General features: G+C 47.8%; 1 protein-coding gene across 1 annotated transcript in view; it reads left to right on the top strand.

Moving 5' to 3' along the window:
* Nucleotides 1-16,962, top strand: part of LOC135306041 (zinc finger protein 850-like) — a gene marked incomplete at its 5' end in the record, with an annotated part of 102,401 nt that extends 85,439 nt beyond the window's left edge. The window contains 1 exon segment of the mRNA XM_064429600.1: nt 16,375-16,962. Within this exon segment, the coding sequence (XP_064285670.1) occupies nt 16,375-16,962 (588 nt within the window).
* Between the last annotated feature and the right edge of the window lie 1,642 nt (nt 16,963-18,604).

The following is an 18,604-nucleotide window of genomic DNA, read 5'->3' as shown; positions in this document are numbered from 1 at the left end:
AGGCAATTACAGCCTCAATCATCTGCAGGAGTGTGGGTTCCATCTCTAGTGGAAGGGCACGCAGCCCTTTCTTACATTCCAGGTTGGCATTGGCTACCCTCAATGAGGTTAGTAATTCATTTTGAGTCTTTTCATCCCAGACTTGTTTCTCTACTGCCTGTTTAAGGCAATCAATCAATTTCATGCAGGGCTCTCCGGGTTCTTGTCTTATGTTTACATAGTTCAGACTGGGGGTGCTACCATCCAGTACCTGGATTAAAGCTTTCAAAGCCACCTCTTTTATATCGTCCAATACTTCTCTGGGATACCTGCTGCTTGATCATCTGTCAGGCTGTGTTTTCCTTCTCCAGCTAGATGGCTGATTGTCAATTGCACCCTTGCCTCATTATTAGCATAGTCTGCTATTAATTGATTTAGTAAACACTTCCATCCCCCTTTCCCACAGGGTGTATTCTGTAGGTGATAAAAACTTGGTCATATATATTTTAAATCATAGGGGGTTACATGTGCTGTAAACATGGCCCTCATTAGGCCATTGAAACAAGGTGAGTCCTGCCTCTAGTCTCTAGCTGCCCTACACAGCTCTTTGATTTCCCTGTAAACCAATGGCTGATACCTGGGATTCTGCTCCCTTCTTTCATAATGTCCTGGGGTAATGAGGAGTTTCAAGACTATTTGCCAGTCTCCTTCCTTAACTGCTTCCTTCCAGATCCTTTCCCAGGGATCTTCTAGGCTTGAGGGGAGAGGTGGCTCTGGGGAATCCAAACTGTCTTCTGGGGAGGAAGAATAACTTGGAGCAGAAACACTTGGATTAGAAATCGTGTGACAGTTTGGCTTAGTATCCTTGACCATGGGGTTTATATTGTTGCCGGAGGGTGAGTAAAGGGCGCTGCCATTTTGTCAGGTGTTGGGGAGGAAGGACCTTGATTTAGGATGGCGGACTTTTGGGGTGGAGTTCTGGAGCCATGGCCCAGGGTGGAAAGGATGATTGACAGTGGGAGCATGGAGTGCAGTTACAGGGGTGGAGTCTGGAGGTTGGTTCAGGGCAGAAGAGAAAGTTGTGGTAGCAGGAAGTGGAGGAGCCAAGATGGCAGGAGAACGGTCAGGCTCCCGAGCCACATTCAGGCTTCTTCCATCTTGGGTCTCCAGGGCCTGATGCTCCAAGACAGCGTCGCCATTTCCATCTTGGACCATCATGGAAAGTCCAAGAAAGGCAGGTTTCAGGGGAGGTCCCAGGTTAGGAGTGACTGATGGATCAAGTTTTCAACTCAGAGCTTGCTGGTGAAGGGTCTCAAGGATGGTGTAGAAGAACGGGAGCATGCGGGGTGCAATGGTGTCCCTTTTGATTGAAAGGCTGTACAATTTAAATCCCACAGAGTCACAGTATTCGGTGGTATGGATTTCGTCAGCATAAGTGTCTGGAAAATTTTGAATGATCCACCTTACGGTTGATTTTAATTTGTTCTTTGAAAATATTTTGTCATGACCAGTGAGAATTAACTTAAAGTGTCCATATAAGCTCCTTTCTACTTTGGACAACTGACCACCCATTTTTCTCCCTCTCTGCCTTGGGCGGAACAGCCACCGGAACACCCCAAATCAATTATGGGATGTGGATCTGTATTTTAAAAACGTGGTGGCAAAATGGGCGATAAATGTCCTGCATTTTCCCAAACCCAGCTGCAATCCTCCACAGGAGGAAACCATCATCATCCCCACCAATGCGGGCTCAGGTCCCTTGAAGTGATGGGAAATCCACCGGGCCCGGCACAATCCACAATCCCAGGGAGCCCTGGCCTATCTGTCAGCTAACCCCAGCTGATGTAACTGAATGTCAGGGTCCCTGGTCAGGGGCCAGATGTCACAGTGAGGGTGGCTGCAACAAACCTTTCTGGTTCCCTGACTTAAGAGTGAAGTTGGCAAAAAGGAAAAGGAGCGGGTTCAATGGAGTTGCCCAAAAAGAACTTCAATAACGGGGTGAAAAACAAAACACATGGAGAAGTTGAGCACAGTACAAAGGGCAGGATCCAAAGACCTGAGATAAAGGGGAAGCAACAACATATAAACTTGGGGCTAGAGAACTAGAACAATACCCATAGAGGGGAAACAAGTAACCAGTAGGGAAACAGAACTTGGACAATTTAGCATAACAACACTAAAGGCTTATGGGAGAACTTCCAAGTTCATCCTAAGTTAAACAAATGATTCCCAGGGCTTGAACCTCATGCTGGGTTCTTTCGGGGTAAAATCTGGCTGACTCTGAGTTACAGCCAGGCTAGCTCTAACACTGCTGCTTTGCACCGGCCCCTTGGGACCATGGTGCCCAACAGAGCCACAGTGATGTCCTTGGTTCCACGAGGCTCCAGAGTGTCACAATGGTCCCTTGGATTCATGGTGCTCTGCAGTGTCACAATGGCCCCTTCATTTCACAAGGCCACAAAGTGTCACATTGGTCTTCATAAGAAGGAAACCACAGAGCCCCTATGTTTCAGGAGCTGATGAACGGCAGCCACCAGAAGCCAAGGCAAGCCTGACCTGTCTGTCCTGGCAGGTTTGTCTGGGAGCAACTCTTAGATATTCAAAATTTTGAATGTGGAATCCTAATTTCAGACATTTGTGCCTGGAGAAGGAGGATTTTTTCCACAAAAAGAAAAGCATAGAGCCCTTTCCAGTGTTTGGAAAACAGGTCAGTGCTGGCACTCAGGAATTAAAGACCATCCAGATCTGTCTCCTCTGGCAGCTTATGTCTGGCAGCAATCCTTGGATACACAGAAATTCGAAGGTGGATTACTAATTTTGGCCATGGATACCTGGAAAAGATGGACAGTTCTTTTCCATACAAAGGAAAGCCCAGAGCCCCAGTGTTTCAGGGGCAGATGGGAGTGGCCTTCCACATTCCAAGGTCAGCCAGACCTGTCAGGTGACTCCTGGGAGGGCAAGACAGCCAGACCTATTTTGTGTTCTCTTGGTTCCATAGGGCCCTGAAGTGTCACAATGGCTCTATGCTTCCATGAAGTCTTGCAACATCACAGTGGTTCTCTTGCTTCCATGATGTCCTGTGGCATCATAATGGCCCCTTGGTTACACAAGTTCTTAAGGATCTTAATGGTCTCCATGGTTCCAAAAGGCCCACAGTGTCATAATGGTCTTTGTGTTCCATGAAGCCCTGCTGTGTCACCATGGCCGCTTGGTTCCGTTGGGGCCCAGTAGTGCAACACTGGTTCCACAGCTTCCCACAATGTCACAATGACCCCTTCCCTCCATGAGGCCCGTCAGGGTCACAATGGCTCTTTGGTTCCCTGGGGCCCCACACTGCCACAATGATTCCATAGGGCCTTGCAGTGCCACAATGGTCTCCATGGATCCATGGTGCCCCACAGGATCACAAAGGCCCTTTGGCTCCATGAGGCCCTGAAATGCAACAATGGCCTCTTGGTTCCACAAAGCCCTGCTGCTTCACACTGGCCCCTTGGGGCCATGCAGCTCAACAGAACCGCAGTGATGTCCTTGGTTCTGTGAGGCTCCACAGCGTCACAGTGGTCCCTTGGATCCATGGTGTTCTGCAGTGTCACAATGGCCCCTGCATTTCACAAGACCCAAAAGCGTCACAATGATCTCCATGGTTCCTCAAGACCCTACAGTGTCACAATGATCCCCTTGGTTCCACAAGTTCCTACAGTGTAACAATGCCCTTTGGCTCCACAATGCCCCACAGTGTCACAGTGGTTTCCACAAGAAGAAAACAGGCAAGCCCCAGGGGCAGATGAGAGGCAGTCACCAGAGGCCAAGGCTAACCAGACTTGACTGTATTGGCAGATTTTGTCTGGGAGAAAGCCTTGGATATAGGGAATTTTAGAGGTGCAATCCTAATTTAAGCCATGCGAGCCTAGACAAGAAAGATAGTTCTTTTCCATAGGAAGGAAAGCACGGAGCCCCAGTGCTTCACAGTCAGATGGGAAGTGGCCCTTGACATCTCAAATTCAGCAGGACCTGTCAGACAGGCCCCAGGAGGCCAAAGCAGGCAGACCTGTTCCATGTTCCGCTGATTTCATGGGTCTCCACACCATCACAATGGTCTCCTTGATTCCATGAAGTCTGGCAATGTCACAATGGCTTCTTGGTTTCATGAGCCCCAACAGAGTCACAGTGGTCCCTTGGCTCCATGCGGCCCTGCTGTGTCACAATGGCTCCTTGTTTCTATGGGCCCCACAGTTTGATCATTGACCCTTGCTTCCACAGGGCCCCTGAACTGCACAATGGTTTCCTTGATTCCATGAAGTTCCACAGACCCACCAGAGTTTCCTTGGACCCGCATTGTCACAGTGACCCTTGGTTCCATGAGGACACATGAGGAGTGTCACCGTGGTCACTGTCAGAGTCTGGATGAGATCGATGTCCCGAGACACCTCGGGATGCTCAGAATGCCCGTGTGGGGCCAGGGCCGGGTCAGGCCCTGGTTTGTTGTGGGACAGAGCCCCGCCCCCAGCCCTGGCAGAGCTGTCAATCACACAGCAGGGGCGGTGCTATCCCAGCTGTGATTGGCAGCAGAGCAGATGTTGATGGGGCAGGAGCCCTGCGGGTCTGTCAGGGACCTGCAGCTTGCAAGGTGCTCTGCTCTCCCTCAGGTGCTCTCGGAGAGATCCAATCCCAGCTGGGCACCTCAGGGCACAAGTGGCACTTCCTGTTCATGGGCACACAGCTGGTGTCTGCCTGGAAAGGGGCACAGGTTTTAATACCTGTTAGCTTCATAATACACCAGAAAATATTTCTTATCTGGATTATTTGAGTACTTATAAGAAATGGCAAAGTTTTCCCACCAGGACCAAGAATTTCCGGGATCTCATGGATTCTTCTACTGATGGCAGGAGAAAAAATACTGATCTTCCCCTCTACCTTTGCTCCCAACATTCAGTCTAGTATTTCACAGCCCTCTTCCTTCAGGTGTTTCCAGCTCTCCTGGTTAAATGGCCATGTCTGAGGACATCTCTTCATTTAGAGCAGCTGGATCTATGCCCTTCCCCTTGCTCCCAGATTTCCTTCTGCAACTGTTCTCTGGTTATTCCAATGTGTCTCCCTTGACTGGCTTCATGCTTTGAGCATCAGGAAGTTGCCCAAATTTTCAAAACTTTAAATACCTTCTTAGTCAGCATCTTAATTGTGTTTTTATCTTTTCTATCACCTCTTCCTATGTCTTTGTCTAAAATCCTTCCAGTATGGCAATCCCTTGTGGATGGTGGACATGTCAGATGTTGCTGTCACAAGGAGCTCAGGGAAGAGTTTTGATGTTTAATGAATTTTATCATGTTCACATTTTTTAATGTGTCCCACAAAGAGAAACCTTTCTGTGCCTCTGAGTCTCACCAGTTCCTGGTCCCTCAAAAGACACAAACCTGATGAGTTGTGGTTCCCATTCCTGTGGCTGCACTTGGACCTCCCTCCATAGCCAGAGCAGAGCTCCCTTGTTCCAGAAAGTGCCTGGCAAAGGAGGGATGAAGGAAACAGGACAGGCTGTCGGAATCAGGGGCAGGGGCAGAGCCCAGGGAGAAGAATGACTTTTGCATTTGATGGAGCTGTGCCTTCCTTTGGCTTTGTTGGCTGACAAGAAATGAACATCCCTCTGTGTCTCGGGCAGCTCCTTCTCCAAGGAAAGCAGGTGGGAGTTGGAGCCAAGGAGCTGAAATCTGCAGGTGCAGCCTGGGCTGGAGGGAGCTGAGATTTGCAAAAGGCTGCTCTGAGTACCAGGGTTTGGATGGGGGAATTGGTGGGGAGGGGGTAGGGACAGAGTCTGATTGATTGTCAGCCATGAAGGGTCTTGATTTTCATATCTATTAAAAATGCATGGGGGAGCATTTGGATTCAGTGCCAATTGGAGATTGCATATATCAGTTTATTAGAGGAAAAAATCTAAACAGGACCTAAAAAAATCTTTTCTCACTGTCTTTTTAAATAGAATATATTCAGTTTGAATAGGCTTCTGAAATCAGTCTAATTAGTCACAAACAATTTGAAATCTGAAATAAAATTATTCCCAGAGGTTTGGCTTGTTAAGGTGCTCTGAATGTCAATGAGCCCTTGGACACTGAATTCCTGCACTGAAAGGCTGAAGGGTGAACAAGCCTCTGGAGCAGTGAAATCCAGCAGCAGCCTCCAAGTTGCTGAGGATGTCAGCAGCCCCCACTGAGGCCATCCCTGCCCAGAGAGCGTGGGGGAATGGGCAGACAAGGAGAGCGTCCCTGGGGCTGGGCCAGCAGAACTCAGAGGCACCAGCGGCTCCAGCTGGGGAATGGAGTGTGGAATGTGGCTGGGAAAGCCCTGCCTGGGCTGTGCCAAGCAGGACAGACAAGCCCTGACCCCCACCCCCCCAAACAACTCTCTCAAGGAGACATTTAAAAGGAATTACAATTGTTTGTCTATTCTGAGTTGGATGTACTGTAGAAATACTATGAAGTGATCCTGAAGAGCTCGAAAGAGCAAAACAGCTTTTACTGCAAACTTTAGAAAATCAGAGAAACTTTGGCAAAAGGTTTAATATGACATTCAACCAACAAAAAACACTTCTCAAAGCATTCATTTGGTCCATTCAACTTCACAAACTCTAAGCCTGTTCAATTTTAAGTTACTCAAATTTTCCAAGAGGACATATAAAGAAGAAGTAGACACAGAGAGAGAGAATGAGAAGTAATAAACATACAGAGAAGCACACACACAGCTCCCAAGTTCTGCATTCCATCACTGTTCAGACGGAAATGCCAAGAGGAGGTAGGGTCAAGATGTGTGCTTGCCTTGTGGCCAGCCTTCAATACCCCTTGGTCTTCCTGGGCCCTTCCCCCAGGTGGGACTTGGGCTCATTTGGTCACTCAGGAGCTGGGCTGGGGCTCCAGAGGTGGCTGTGGAGCATTGCCTGTGCTGTGCCAGGGACTGGCAGCCACTGCTGGGCTGGGATAGAGGCTCTGGGGGGATTGGGGTTCCAGGGCAGGGTAAGGCTGGACCTGCCCCTTCTTTCCTCACACACAAAATGTTTCCAGCCAACAATCTCCACCAGTCTGCCACAATAGGGAATGTTGGATGTAGAACCCCAAATTTGGTCATTGCACCTGGCTGAGAAGGAGAGCTCTTCTCCCTAGGATGGAAAGCACAGAGCCCCAGTGTCTGGAAGGCAGGTGAGAGCCTCACAAGGCCAAGGCCAGCCAGACTTGTCAGGAATGGCAGAATTTGACTGGGAGCAGTGTTTCCATTTAAGGAATTTTGGAAGTGGGAAGCCTAATCTCAGCCATGGGTGCCTGGAGAAGCAGGACAATTCTTTCCCACAGGAAGAAAAGCATGGAGCATTCTCCTGTGTTGTATGAAATCCCAGTTCTGGCCATGGGTGCCTGCAGGAGAAAGACCGCACTTTTCCATAGAAAGGATAGCACAGAGCCCCAGTGTTTCAGCAGCAGATGAGAACAGACCCTCAACATGCCAAGGCCTGCTGGAGCAGTCAGGTGGCCCCTAAGAGGCCAAACCAGCCAGACCTGTTCCATGTTCCCTTGGTTTTGTGAGACCCCAGAGTGTCACAATGGCACATTGGATCCATGAGGCCCCACAAGGCCATAATGATGACTCGTTTCCATGGAGTCCAGCAGTGTCACAATGGACCCTAGGTTCCATGAGGCCTTGCAGTGTCACAATGGTCTCTGTGGTTCCCCAGGCCCCACAATGACACGTGGGTTCTCTGTTCCATGAGCCCTGATGTGTCACAATGGACCATTGAACCCTGGGGGTTTGCAGTGTCACAATGGTCTCCTTTGGCTCCAGAGTGCCACAATGGACCACTGATGACATGAGTCCCCTCTGTGTCACCCTGGAGCTTTGGTTCCATGCAGCCCTGCAGTGTCACAAAGGCCTCTTGGTTTCACCAGGCACCACAGTACCACAATGGTCCTCTTGGTTCTGTGGGGACCCCCAGGGTCACAATGGTCTCACTGGTTCCATGAGGTGTCTTACTGTCACAATGCTTTGCTTATTCCATGGGGCCTTGTCTTGGTTTAGGGTAAGTTTGGGAGATAACTCTTAAAGGGGCTTCTTTATAACAGCAGATTTAATTGCCCTTCTCCCGTCCAACCGGTTCGGGAAAAAATATTTCTTTGGAGAAAAGTGGAAAGAAATTTGTTTATTAAATAATAGAAACTAAACAATATTAAACAATAAAACAATATTAAACAATCTAAGGAAAAGCAAACTCAGAACAGTCTTTTTCCTGGGTTGCAGCTCGGCTTACTCAGTCTTTGATCAGTCTTTTTGGTGTTGGAAACGCCGTGGCCCAGGCCCGGCCAGGGGGGCCACAGGTGGAGCTGTCGGTGCTCTTTTGGGTGTTTAGTCTAGAGCAGGCTTGAATAGGTCTAAGAAAAAAGGAAAAAAATCACAATCCGGAGAACTTTTTTGCTTCAGCTAGCTAAAACTAACTAAAAGCAAGAAAAAGGGGAAAAAGGAGCTCTGTTCTGCTGTCTGTCTATCCGCAGACAACACAGTCCAGGAGCAGGAATGTGGAGGAGTGAGAGCAGTCTGAAAACAAACTGCGCGCTTCTTCCCTCCCCTCCTCACTGTCTGGAAGAGAGTCTTAAAGGTGTAAAACTTATTATTCAGTATAAACAGAACAAGACGATTGGGGATAAAAGCATCATATAGTCAACTCAGGACATTCCACCTCTTATCTCTATATCGTCATCTTACTACTAAAACTAATATATATATTCTAACTCTGCAAACACATACATTATACATTTAATATACAGCTATACACAGACAATGGTGGTAACATTCAGCAAACAGTGATATTTATACATGGTTTTCACTCAACAATCAGATCTCTCTGAGGTACACATCGTGTTCTTTCATCTTTTTGCATTATCTACTATGTGCAACTTGGTTTCTGAGCAAAAACAATTTTGCAAATGGGTTTGTCTGTACTCGAGGTAGGATTGATTTAAACTGTCTTCTTTAACAAATTTCTGACATGTATTACTGGGACTTTGTTTCTATTTACTCTATGCAAAGGCTCTGATTGGGCAGGGCTCACTTGGTTAGTAGAGCTTCGGTTATTAACTAACTAGGTGGCTTTTGCCAGATGCTGCTCTCAATTTTTGAAAGATTCTTTACTTAAGGCTTTTAAGGTGGTTTTTAGCAGCCTATTGTACCTTTCCACTTTTCCCGCAGCTGGTGCATGGTAGGGGATATGGTACACTCACTCAATGCTATGTTTTTTGGCTCAAGTGTTGATAAGGTTGTTTTTGAAATGAGTCTCGTTGTCTGACTCAATCTTTTCAGGGGTACTATGTCTCTACAGGACTTGTTTTTTAAGGCTTAGGATGGTGTTATGGGCAGTAGCATGAGGCACAGGATAGGTTTCTAACTATCTCGTGGTGGCTTCTATCATTGTGAGCACGTAGCGCTTGCCTTGGCGTGTCTGGGGCAGTGTGATGTAGTTAATCTGCCAGGCCTCCCCATACTTGTATTTGGACTACTGCTTACTATATTATAGGGGTTTCACTCTCTTGGCTTGTTTGATGGCAGCACACGTCTTATAGTCGTGGATAACTTGAGAAATACTGTCCATGGTTAAATTCACTCTTCGGTCTCGTGTCTACTTATAGGTGGCATCTTTACTTTGATGACTTGAGGCATTATGGGCCTATCGAGCTAGGAATAACTCTTCTTTGTGCTCTCAATCTAGGTTTATCTTGGACACTCTTATCTTTGCAGCTTGATTTACTTGCTTATTGTTTTGGTGCTCTTTATTGGCCATACTCTTGGGGACATGGGCATTTACATGGCGGACTTTCACAGGTAGCTTCTTTACCTTGGTAGCGATGTCTTTCTATTCTTTAACAGCTCAAATTGGTTTTCTTTTAGGCTGCTAATTAGCCTCTTTCTACTTTTCCAGCCATCCTTACAGAGCATTGGCTACTATTTATGAATCAGTGTAGAGGTAGAGCTTTGGCCACCTCTTTCTTTTAGCAATGTTCAAGGCCAGTTGAACAGCTTTGAGTTCAGTAAGTTGGTTTGATCCACTTTCTCTTTCAGTGGCCTCTGCAACTTGTCGTGTGGGGCTCCATACAGCCGCTTTTTACTTTTGGTTTATTCTTACTATGTGACAGGAACCATCAGTAAAAAGAGCATATTGTGTTTTTTCTGTTGGCAGTTGGTTATATGGAGGAGCTTCTTCAGCACGTGTTACTTTTTGTTCTTCTTTATTAGTGAGACTGAAGTTTTCACTTTCTGGCTAGTTTGTAATTATTTCCAGAATCTCAGGGCGTTTTAGCTTTCTAATATGGGTGCGCTGTGTTATGAGAGCAATCTACTTACTCTATGTAGCATTGGTGGTATGGTGGGTAGAGGGAACTTTTGCTTTGAACATCTACTCCAGTATTGGTAGTCGGGGTGCTAGGAGGAGTTGTGTTTCGGTACTTATTACTTCTGAGGCAGTTTGGACTCTTTCATAGGCTGCTAAAATTTCTTTCTCTGTTGGAGTATAGTTGGCTTCAGACTTTCTGTAGCTTCGACTCCAAAATCTTAGTGGTCGGCTTCGAGTTTCTTCAGGCACCTTTTGCTACAGGCTCTAGGACAAACCATGGTTCTTGGCTGTAGAATAGAGCAATTTTTCACATCTGGTCCTGTTTTGACTGGGCTAAGGGCTACTGCATGAGCGATTTCCTGCTTAATCTGGACGAAGGCTTGTTGCTGTTCAGGGCCCCAGTGGAAAGTGTTCTTCTTATGGGTGACTAGATAGAGAGGGCTTACGATCTGACTATACTCAGGAATGTGCATTCTTTAAAAACTTATGGCACTTAGGAAAGCCTGTGGTTTTTTTTTTGTTGGATGGTGGAGACATTGCTGTTATCTTGTTGATGATATCAGTGGGAATCTGACGCTGTCTGTCTTGCTACTTTACTCCCAGAAATTGAATTTTTTGAGCAGGTCCCTTGACTTTGCTCTTTTTGATGGCAAAGCCGGCTTTCAGGAGAATCTGGATAATTTTTTTTTCTTTCTTAAACACTTTTGCTGCTGTCTTCTCTTATACAATGATGTCATCAATATATTGCAGATGTTCTGGGGCTTCACCCTTTTCTAGTGTACTCTTGATCAGTCTATGGCAGATGGTAGGACTGTGCTTCTACCCCTGGGGCAGCCGGTTCCAAGTGTACTGCACACCTCTCTAGGTGAAGGCAAACTGAGGCTTGCATTCTGCTGTCAGCGGAATGGAGAAAAATGCATTGGCAATATCGATAGTGGCATACCACTTCGCTGCTTTGGACTCCAGCTTGTATTGGAGTTTCAGCATATCTGGTACAGCGGCGCTCAGCGGTGGAGTCACTTCATTCAATGCACGGTAGTCAACCGTCAGTCTCTATTCTCTTTCAGATTTACGCACAGGCTAGATGGGGCTGTTGAAGGGTGAGTGGGTTTTGTTGACTACTCCTTGGCTCTCTAGCTCTCGGATCATCTTATGGATGGGAATTACAGCATCTTGAGTGGTTCTATACTGTCGACGATGTACTGTGGAAGTGGCAATTGGTACTTGTTGCTCTTCTCTCTTCAGAAGCCCTACTGTAGATGGATTTTCAGATAGTTTAGGCAAGGTATTCAATTGCTGGATGCTCTCTGTCACTACAGCTGCTATCCTAAATGCCCACCTCAGTCTTTTTGGGTCTTTGAAATACTCACTTCGCAGATAATCTATGCCTAGGATACATGGGGCTTCTGGGCCAGTCACAATAGGATGTTTCTTCTACTCATTCCCAGTCAAGCTCACATCAGCTTCTACTAAAGTGAAGTCTTGTGATCTCCCTGTCACACCAGCAATAGAAACGGATTCTGTCCCCACGTGTCTTGATGGAATTATGGTACACTGTGTACTAGTGTCGACTAAAGCTTTATACTCTTGTGGTTCCGATGTGCTAGGCCAACGAATCTACACTGTCCAGAAAACACGATTTTCTCTAGCCTCTACCTGGCTAGAGGCAGGGCCCCTCTAAGCCTGGTTATTTTTCTTTCTTTGGGCATATGTTTTAGAGGTTTTTTTAAGGGGATTAGACATGTTATCATCATCATTATACTTGGCAGTTCGGCTATGGGCAACTGGAGCTGCTTTCTTTGTGGTGGAACTTCTTCTCTGAGCTCTGTCTTCTTTCAATTCACGCACCCTTCGGGCCAGAGCAGCGGTGGATTTTCTATCTCATAGCCTTATGTTTTTTCCACAATCACGCAGAAAGAACCACAGCTCAGCTCGTGGGGTGTACCTTCTCTCTTTATCTGGGGAACGTTTGCGTTGGGTACCAGAACCTCTGATCTGTACTGCCGAGATTTGGAGAAGGTCTTCTTTAATCTTTTCTCTGAGCTTCATATGACTCTCTTCTATCTTATCCTCTAATCTCTGCAGACGTGTTTCTACTGCTGCGATTCTGGCATGTGTTGGGCCATGTACAGCATCTGCATAAGCTCGGAGCTTCCTTGCCATGTCAAGCACGGTCTCATCCGTGTCATCCCGCTTCATGATAGCTAGAGCAGATGCATATTCATGTGGCCCAAGTTTTTGCTACATCACAGATGTACATGGTACCAAGTCTGGATTCCTAGTTGTTATGTCATTTGAGAATATAATCTCTGCCACTGCCATTTCTCTTAAGCATTGAATTCTTTGTTTTATGGTCTTCTACTGCGCTTGTTGCATGTAGAGATTATCGGCACACAGGTATCTTTGCGCTACACTGTCTAAGACCTGTGCCCAGAGGCTGTGAGGGTTAGCCCCCCTAATCATGCCTTGGTCTATGACAGGATTATGTGACAGGGATCCTAAATGCCTCGCTTTTGTGCCGTCCAGAATTGTAGCTTCGCCTGCAGCATCTCAAAGATGGACTAACTAGCTGATTATGGATTCATCAGATCGTCGGGTGTAATCCTTCTTTAGGCCACGCAGGTCCTTCAGGGAGAAGGACTCAATATTGGCTTCTGATCTTGTGCCAGTTGCTTTGACTCTTGATTTTATGTCAGGAAATGTTGAGGGTCCTTCTCCTGTATCATCATCATCATCATCTACTGGTCGATTGGTCTTGTCTGTGCACTTCTTACTTCTAGTGCTAGTAGCAACAGCCATTGGTTGAGGCTTATTGTTTGGTTTAACCGCTGGCTTAGGCTCACTATGTGATTTAGCTGCTGGCTTTGAGCCTGGGGTGTTGGTTGCAACTTGAGTGACTGGGATAGCTCTTGATGTATCTCCCTGCCCCCCTTCTTCGGTCTGCTGCCTTAGAGTATCTAGCAGTGTGCGATAAGCATATGCCAGGGCCCAGCTCACTGCAATGATCCTTTTCTCCTTAGGGCCATTATTGAGATACTTCTCTTTCAGATATTTCCCCACCTCAGCTGGGTTCTGAATTTGTTCATGGGGAAAGTCCCAGACTATAGGGTCAGAGAATTCCTTCAGGATTTGGCCCATATTTTCCCATTTTCCACCCCACTCAGGATTCTCCACACGTGGGTCTACTTCTGGGACAGGGGTCTCATCAGCTCTTCTAGACATCTCAGCCCTCATTCTAGAGAAGCTGCAGACCATATAGAGGAAGCCTACCAGATTAAATGCCAGAAAGATGGTCTCTTTAATATTCAGGGGAAACTGAACATTCTCCACAAGTGACATAACAGATTCAAAGGAGAAGAAGGAAAGGAAAGGCTGGAAAGCCTCATTCCCTGCTCCTCCTCTAACTAGCTGGGTGCAATTACTAATAAATTCCCAAAACATACTGCTAGAACTGGGATGCAGGGTAGGACGAAGAAACCATAAACCATACATATCGTAAACAGACGCCAGTATCTTTGTAAACGCCCTATAAATCATTATCACCAAGGCCAACACAATAGCTAATCCAATCTGTGCCCCTTTACCGCAAAATCTACGTGATAGGGACAATAAACCTAGTGACCAGAAAGGTATTGAAACCTCAAAAAGGTCTAGAGACCAGAGCCACATAAAAGCCTCCCCAAGAGACATTACAAATTCAAATAACATGGCTACTGGGTACTTTAACCTACTACACACCAAGCACAACAAACCTACAATCAATAAAGCGTTTTTTTCCACTTTCTCAAGCCACGTGTTGGGCGCCACTAACTGTATTTGTCTTGGTTTAGGGCAAGTTTGGGAGATAACTCCCAAAGGGGCTTTTCTACAGAAGCAGATTCAATTGCCCCTCCCCCCTCCAACCGGTTCGGGAGAAAATATCTCCTTGGAGAAAAGTGGAAAGAAACCTGTTTATTAAACAATAGAAACCAAACAATATTAAACAATAAAACAATATTAAACAATCTAAGGAAAAGCAAACTCAGAACAGTCCCCTCCCCGGGTTGCAGCTCGGCTCACTCAGTCTCTGATCAGTCTCTCTGGTGCTGGAAACGCCGTGGCCCAGGCCTGGCCAGGGGGGCCACAGGTGGAGCTGCCGGTGCTCTTCTGGGTGTTCAGTCTAGAGCAGGCTTGAATAGGTCCAAGAAAAAAGGAAAAAAATCACAATCCGGAGAACTTCTTTGCCTCAGCTAGCTAAAAGCAAGAAAAAGGGAAAAAAGGAGCTCTGTCCGGCTGTCTGTCCATCCGCAGACAACACAGTCCAGGAGCAGGAATGCGGAGGAGTGAGAGCAGTCTGAAAACAAACTGCGCGCTTCTTCCCTCCCCTCCTCACTGTCTGGAAGAGAGCCTTAAAGGTGTAAAACTTATTATTCAGTATAAACAGAACAAGACGATTGGGCATCATATAGTCAACCCAGGACACCTTTTCTCCAGTGATTTGAACAAACTTTCCAAGGAATAACAAAATATTTTCTTCACACTGGCCACCCATAACAGCCATTTTCTGCATCAGTTCTCCCACAAGTCGCTCAGAGGAATTTGCATCCAAGTTTCCAAGAGTTCCTCTGGAAAGAAAGAGCTCTCCTCCCACAGAGGAGGGAACCATGCTTCTGACAATAGCACTCGGGGTCAGACAACACGGCCTAAACGCACTGTGCCAAAATATTATACACAATCTGGTTAAGAAAATTGTTAGAGAGATGCCTCTGCCCCAATTAAGGTGCTAACATGACCAAATGCAAAGTGGATTTTATTGAACAGTAAATGTGAGGTAGAGAGAGATGGAATAAAAGAGAAAAAAGGGGGAGGGCAAGAGAGTGACAGGGACAGAGACCTCCCCTGGGGTGCAGCAAGCGTGACATTGTCCCCTGTGTGCGTGGCTGTCCCGGAGTGGGGGTTTTACACCTGAGCCAGTTTGGGTAGGGGGGTGGTGTTCACACCCCCAGCAGGGATTACCCCACTGTTTCAGGTTGCAGTCCAAGATGTAACCAAATGCATGTTTTCAATCACCATCTTCACAAACTGTTATAAACAGGTGGGGCAGTGTTCTTTATCTCTTCCAAGACTCAGCCCTGATAACGCCCTGCAGGGGCTCTCTTCTGTGAATGGGCCAACGAGTGTCCCTGCAGGACTGGTAAAATGACATCATCCCATTGTGGGATGCTCCGCCCAGGGGGAGGAGCCAAGCATTCCTACCTGGATATAAGCTGAGACTTGCAACACCAGGAGCACCTTGGCTACTGGATTCCCAGAGGACAAGAGCTCCATAGGCACCACTGGACCTTCAGAGGAAGACCAGACCCTACTACAGGATCGCTGCTTCGACAGAATCACGATCATCACTGCAACAGGACTGCAGCCACCATTTAATGGGACTGCTACCAGCACCCTGACCAACAGGGTGTCAGGTTATATCCTGACTTGTTCCATTTAAGGCAGTGTTTCTGTATCATTACAGAATTGATCTTAATTTTCTTATTAAATTGTAATTCTGGCTTAGACTCTCCCCGTGGTTTGCCCTCAAACCTGTACAAAACTCAATGCACTCATCTCTTCTTTTCCTCCCAAAAGAGAATTTCCCATCCCCAAACCACTGCCAGATGGAGGAGAAGGCTGCGAGGAAGAGGAAGATGTCCCGGGACCACCAGGTAGGTGAGGAGGAAGTCACAGCTCATTTCCCTCTCTTTCCTGCTCCATCTCCCTGCACAGCACAGCCCAAGGCTGCAGGACAACCCTGCTTCCAACGCCATCCTGCCAGGGATGCACAGGAAGGATCTCTTTCCCCTTCCCTCTGGCACGGAGGGAAATCCCATCCTCTCCTTGCCCTGCCTTCCCCAGACAAGGAGCTGAGGATGGAGACCATCGAGGACAAATCTCCAGAGCAGAATCTTGTGGAAGAGGCTGTTTTGAGTGGCTCCATGGCACAGGAATCCAGTGGGGAAGAAAATTCCCTGAGATCCCGCAGGAGGAGGGGCTCCAAATCCAGCCCAGGGTGGTCTGAGGAGGAAAGACCCACCCTGTGCCAGGAAGGTGGACAGGGCTTCAGCCAGGGATCAGAGCAGGTGGCCCATGAGCAGCTTCCTGATGGGGAGAAGCCCTACAAGTGCTTGGAGTGTGGGAAGAGCTTCAGGTGGAGCAGCCACCTGATCAGCCACCAGATGATCCACACTGGGGAATGGCCCTACGAGTGTGGGGAGTGTGGGAAGGGCTTCAGCTACAGATCCACCCTTGTGACCCACCAACGCATCCACACCGGGGAGAGGCTCTATGAATGTCCTGAGTGTCAGAAGAGGTTTCAGACCCGCTACAATCTCCTCAGGCACCAAAGGATTCACACCGATGAGAGGCCCTTCCTCTGCCCCGACTGCGGGAAGGGCTTCAAGCAGAATTCCCACCTCGTCACCCACCGGCGCATCCACACTGATGAGAGGCCCTTCTGCTGCCATGACTGTGGGAAGGGCTTCAAGCAAAACTCCACCCTCATCATCCACTGGCGCATCCACACTGGGGAGAGGCCCTACGAGTGTCCCCAGTGTGGGAAGAGCTTCACCCACAGTTCTAACTTAACCAGACACCAACAGAGGCACCAGTAGGGGAAGCCCTGCAAATACCCAAACTGCAGGAAGAGCTTCATGCACTGCTGCAGCTTCATCCCCCATTGGATGACCCATGCTGGTCAGAGTCCTGGTGATCCATGTTCCCAGTGATCCATACTGGGAAGACACCTGTCCCTTCTCCTGCCCCTGCCGATGGCATGATGTGGGATTGATGAACATGAGGGTTTGGCCATGGCTGTGTCGTTACATTCACTCCCCCCTCAGATCATTGCCATGGGCAAGAAAGGGAATCTCTCTATCTTCCTACGAGGAGAAGAGTGTCCTTTCTTGGCAGGAGGAAATTGTGTCTGGGAAGAGTCAGCTGAGTTGTAGTTTTCCATTTTTCTTATCCCTTTTGTTATCAATATCGTTGCTGTTCCTGTTTGTTCCGGATCTTGTTGCTGTTCCCAATAAATTGTTCCTATCATAGCCCAGGATCTTTGCCTTTTGTGCTTTCCATGGGAGGCAGGAGGCTAGCAATCTGCAGCACGGATTTAGCGGGACAAGGAAATTGGGGAATCCCATTCCTGAACCCCACCCTGTGGAAACCAAGCATCCCAGCTGGTCCCAGCCCTGGTTGCCATGCTAAGGATCAGATTTGTCACAGGCCCTTAGAGGGGTTCCATGGGGAATTTCCAAGAGTCTCTAGGCTGTTCAAGAGCTGGAATATTACAGGCAGAGACAGGGACTCCATGGACACCTCCCAGGGGTTTCTGGGGATGGTAAAGAGCCCTGTGCTCAGAGGCAGTCACAGACATTCCATGGTGACATCCCAGGGCACCTTGGGCTGCAAAGGCACCAATCTGTCTCAGGCACTCACGGGGGCTCCACGGTGACATTCCAGGAGTCCCCAGGCTGCCCAAGAGCCGGGATGTCCCAGACACTCACAGGGGTTCCTGTCATGGGCAGAGTGGGAGCTTCAGGCAAAAGCTTTATTTCTTTATTGGAGAAACTCCCGATGAGTCATGAGATGGAGAAATGACACCCAACAGACACCATGGATCCTCAAACCACTGCAGGACCCCTAGACTTCCAAAATTTATTTTATTAGAGGAGAGGTGGAGTGTCTGGATCCAATCCCAGCCCCAGACTTTGTCAAAGGTGTAAAAGATTAGACAGGTAGAATTGAACCTTAATGCAATTTGTCCCACAGGATTATCGATGGAATACTAGATAAATTGATATAAATACAGCTCTGATTGATTCTGATCATGATTAGACAGAATGGTTTGTTTACACCACAGATTAAATTTTAAAAAAGAGTTATTTTCTCCACAGTATAGGAGCTATAACAATTATTAGCATATAGTGATCTAGGAAGCAATTTTGATGTCAACAGAGCCTTGCTGGAGTTCTTGGAGCCCATTGCAGGCAGAGCCTCCTGCTCCAGCAGGAACTGCCTTTCCTGTGCCATCAGCAGGGCAGGTCCCGCTGCAGGAAAAGCCCCAGGCCAGCCCCAGCACAGGGAAGGGCTCGGGCACAAGGGCAGAGTGCCGTGCTGGGAGCTGTGCCAGGCAGAGCCTGAGGCACCAAAGGCACCTTGGCAGCAGCAGCTGCTTGCAGGGCATGGCCAGAAGCCTCCCTTGGCAGCCCGGCCTGGTGGCCAGCACTGCAGAGCTGCTGCCTCAGGGCTCATTTC

This window comes from Passer domesticus, chromosome 8, assembly GCF_036417665.1.
Source record: "Passer domesticus isolate bPasDom1 chromosome 8, bPasDom1.hap1, whole genome shotgun sequence".
NCBI classification, from domain to species: Eukaryota; Metazoa; Chordata; class Aves; order Passeriformes; family Passeridae; genus Passer; species Passer domesticus.
This window is presented reverse-complemented; position numbering and strand designations above follow the sequence as displayed.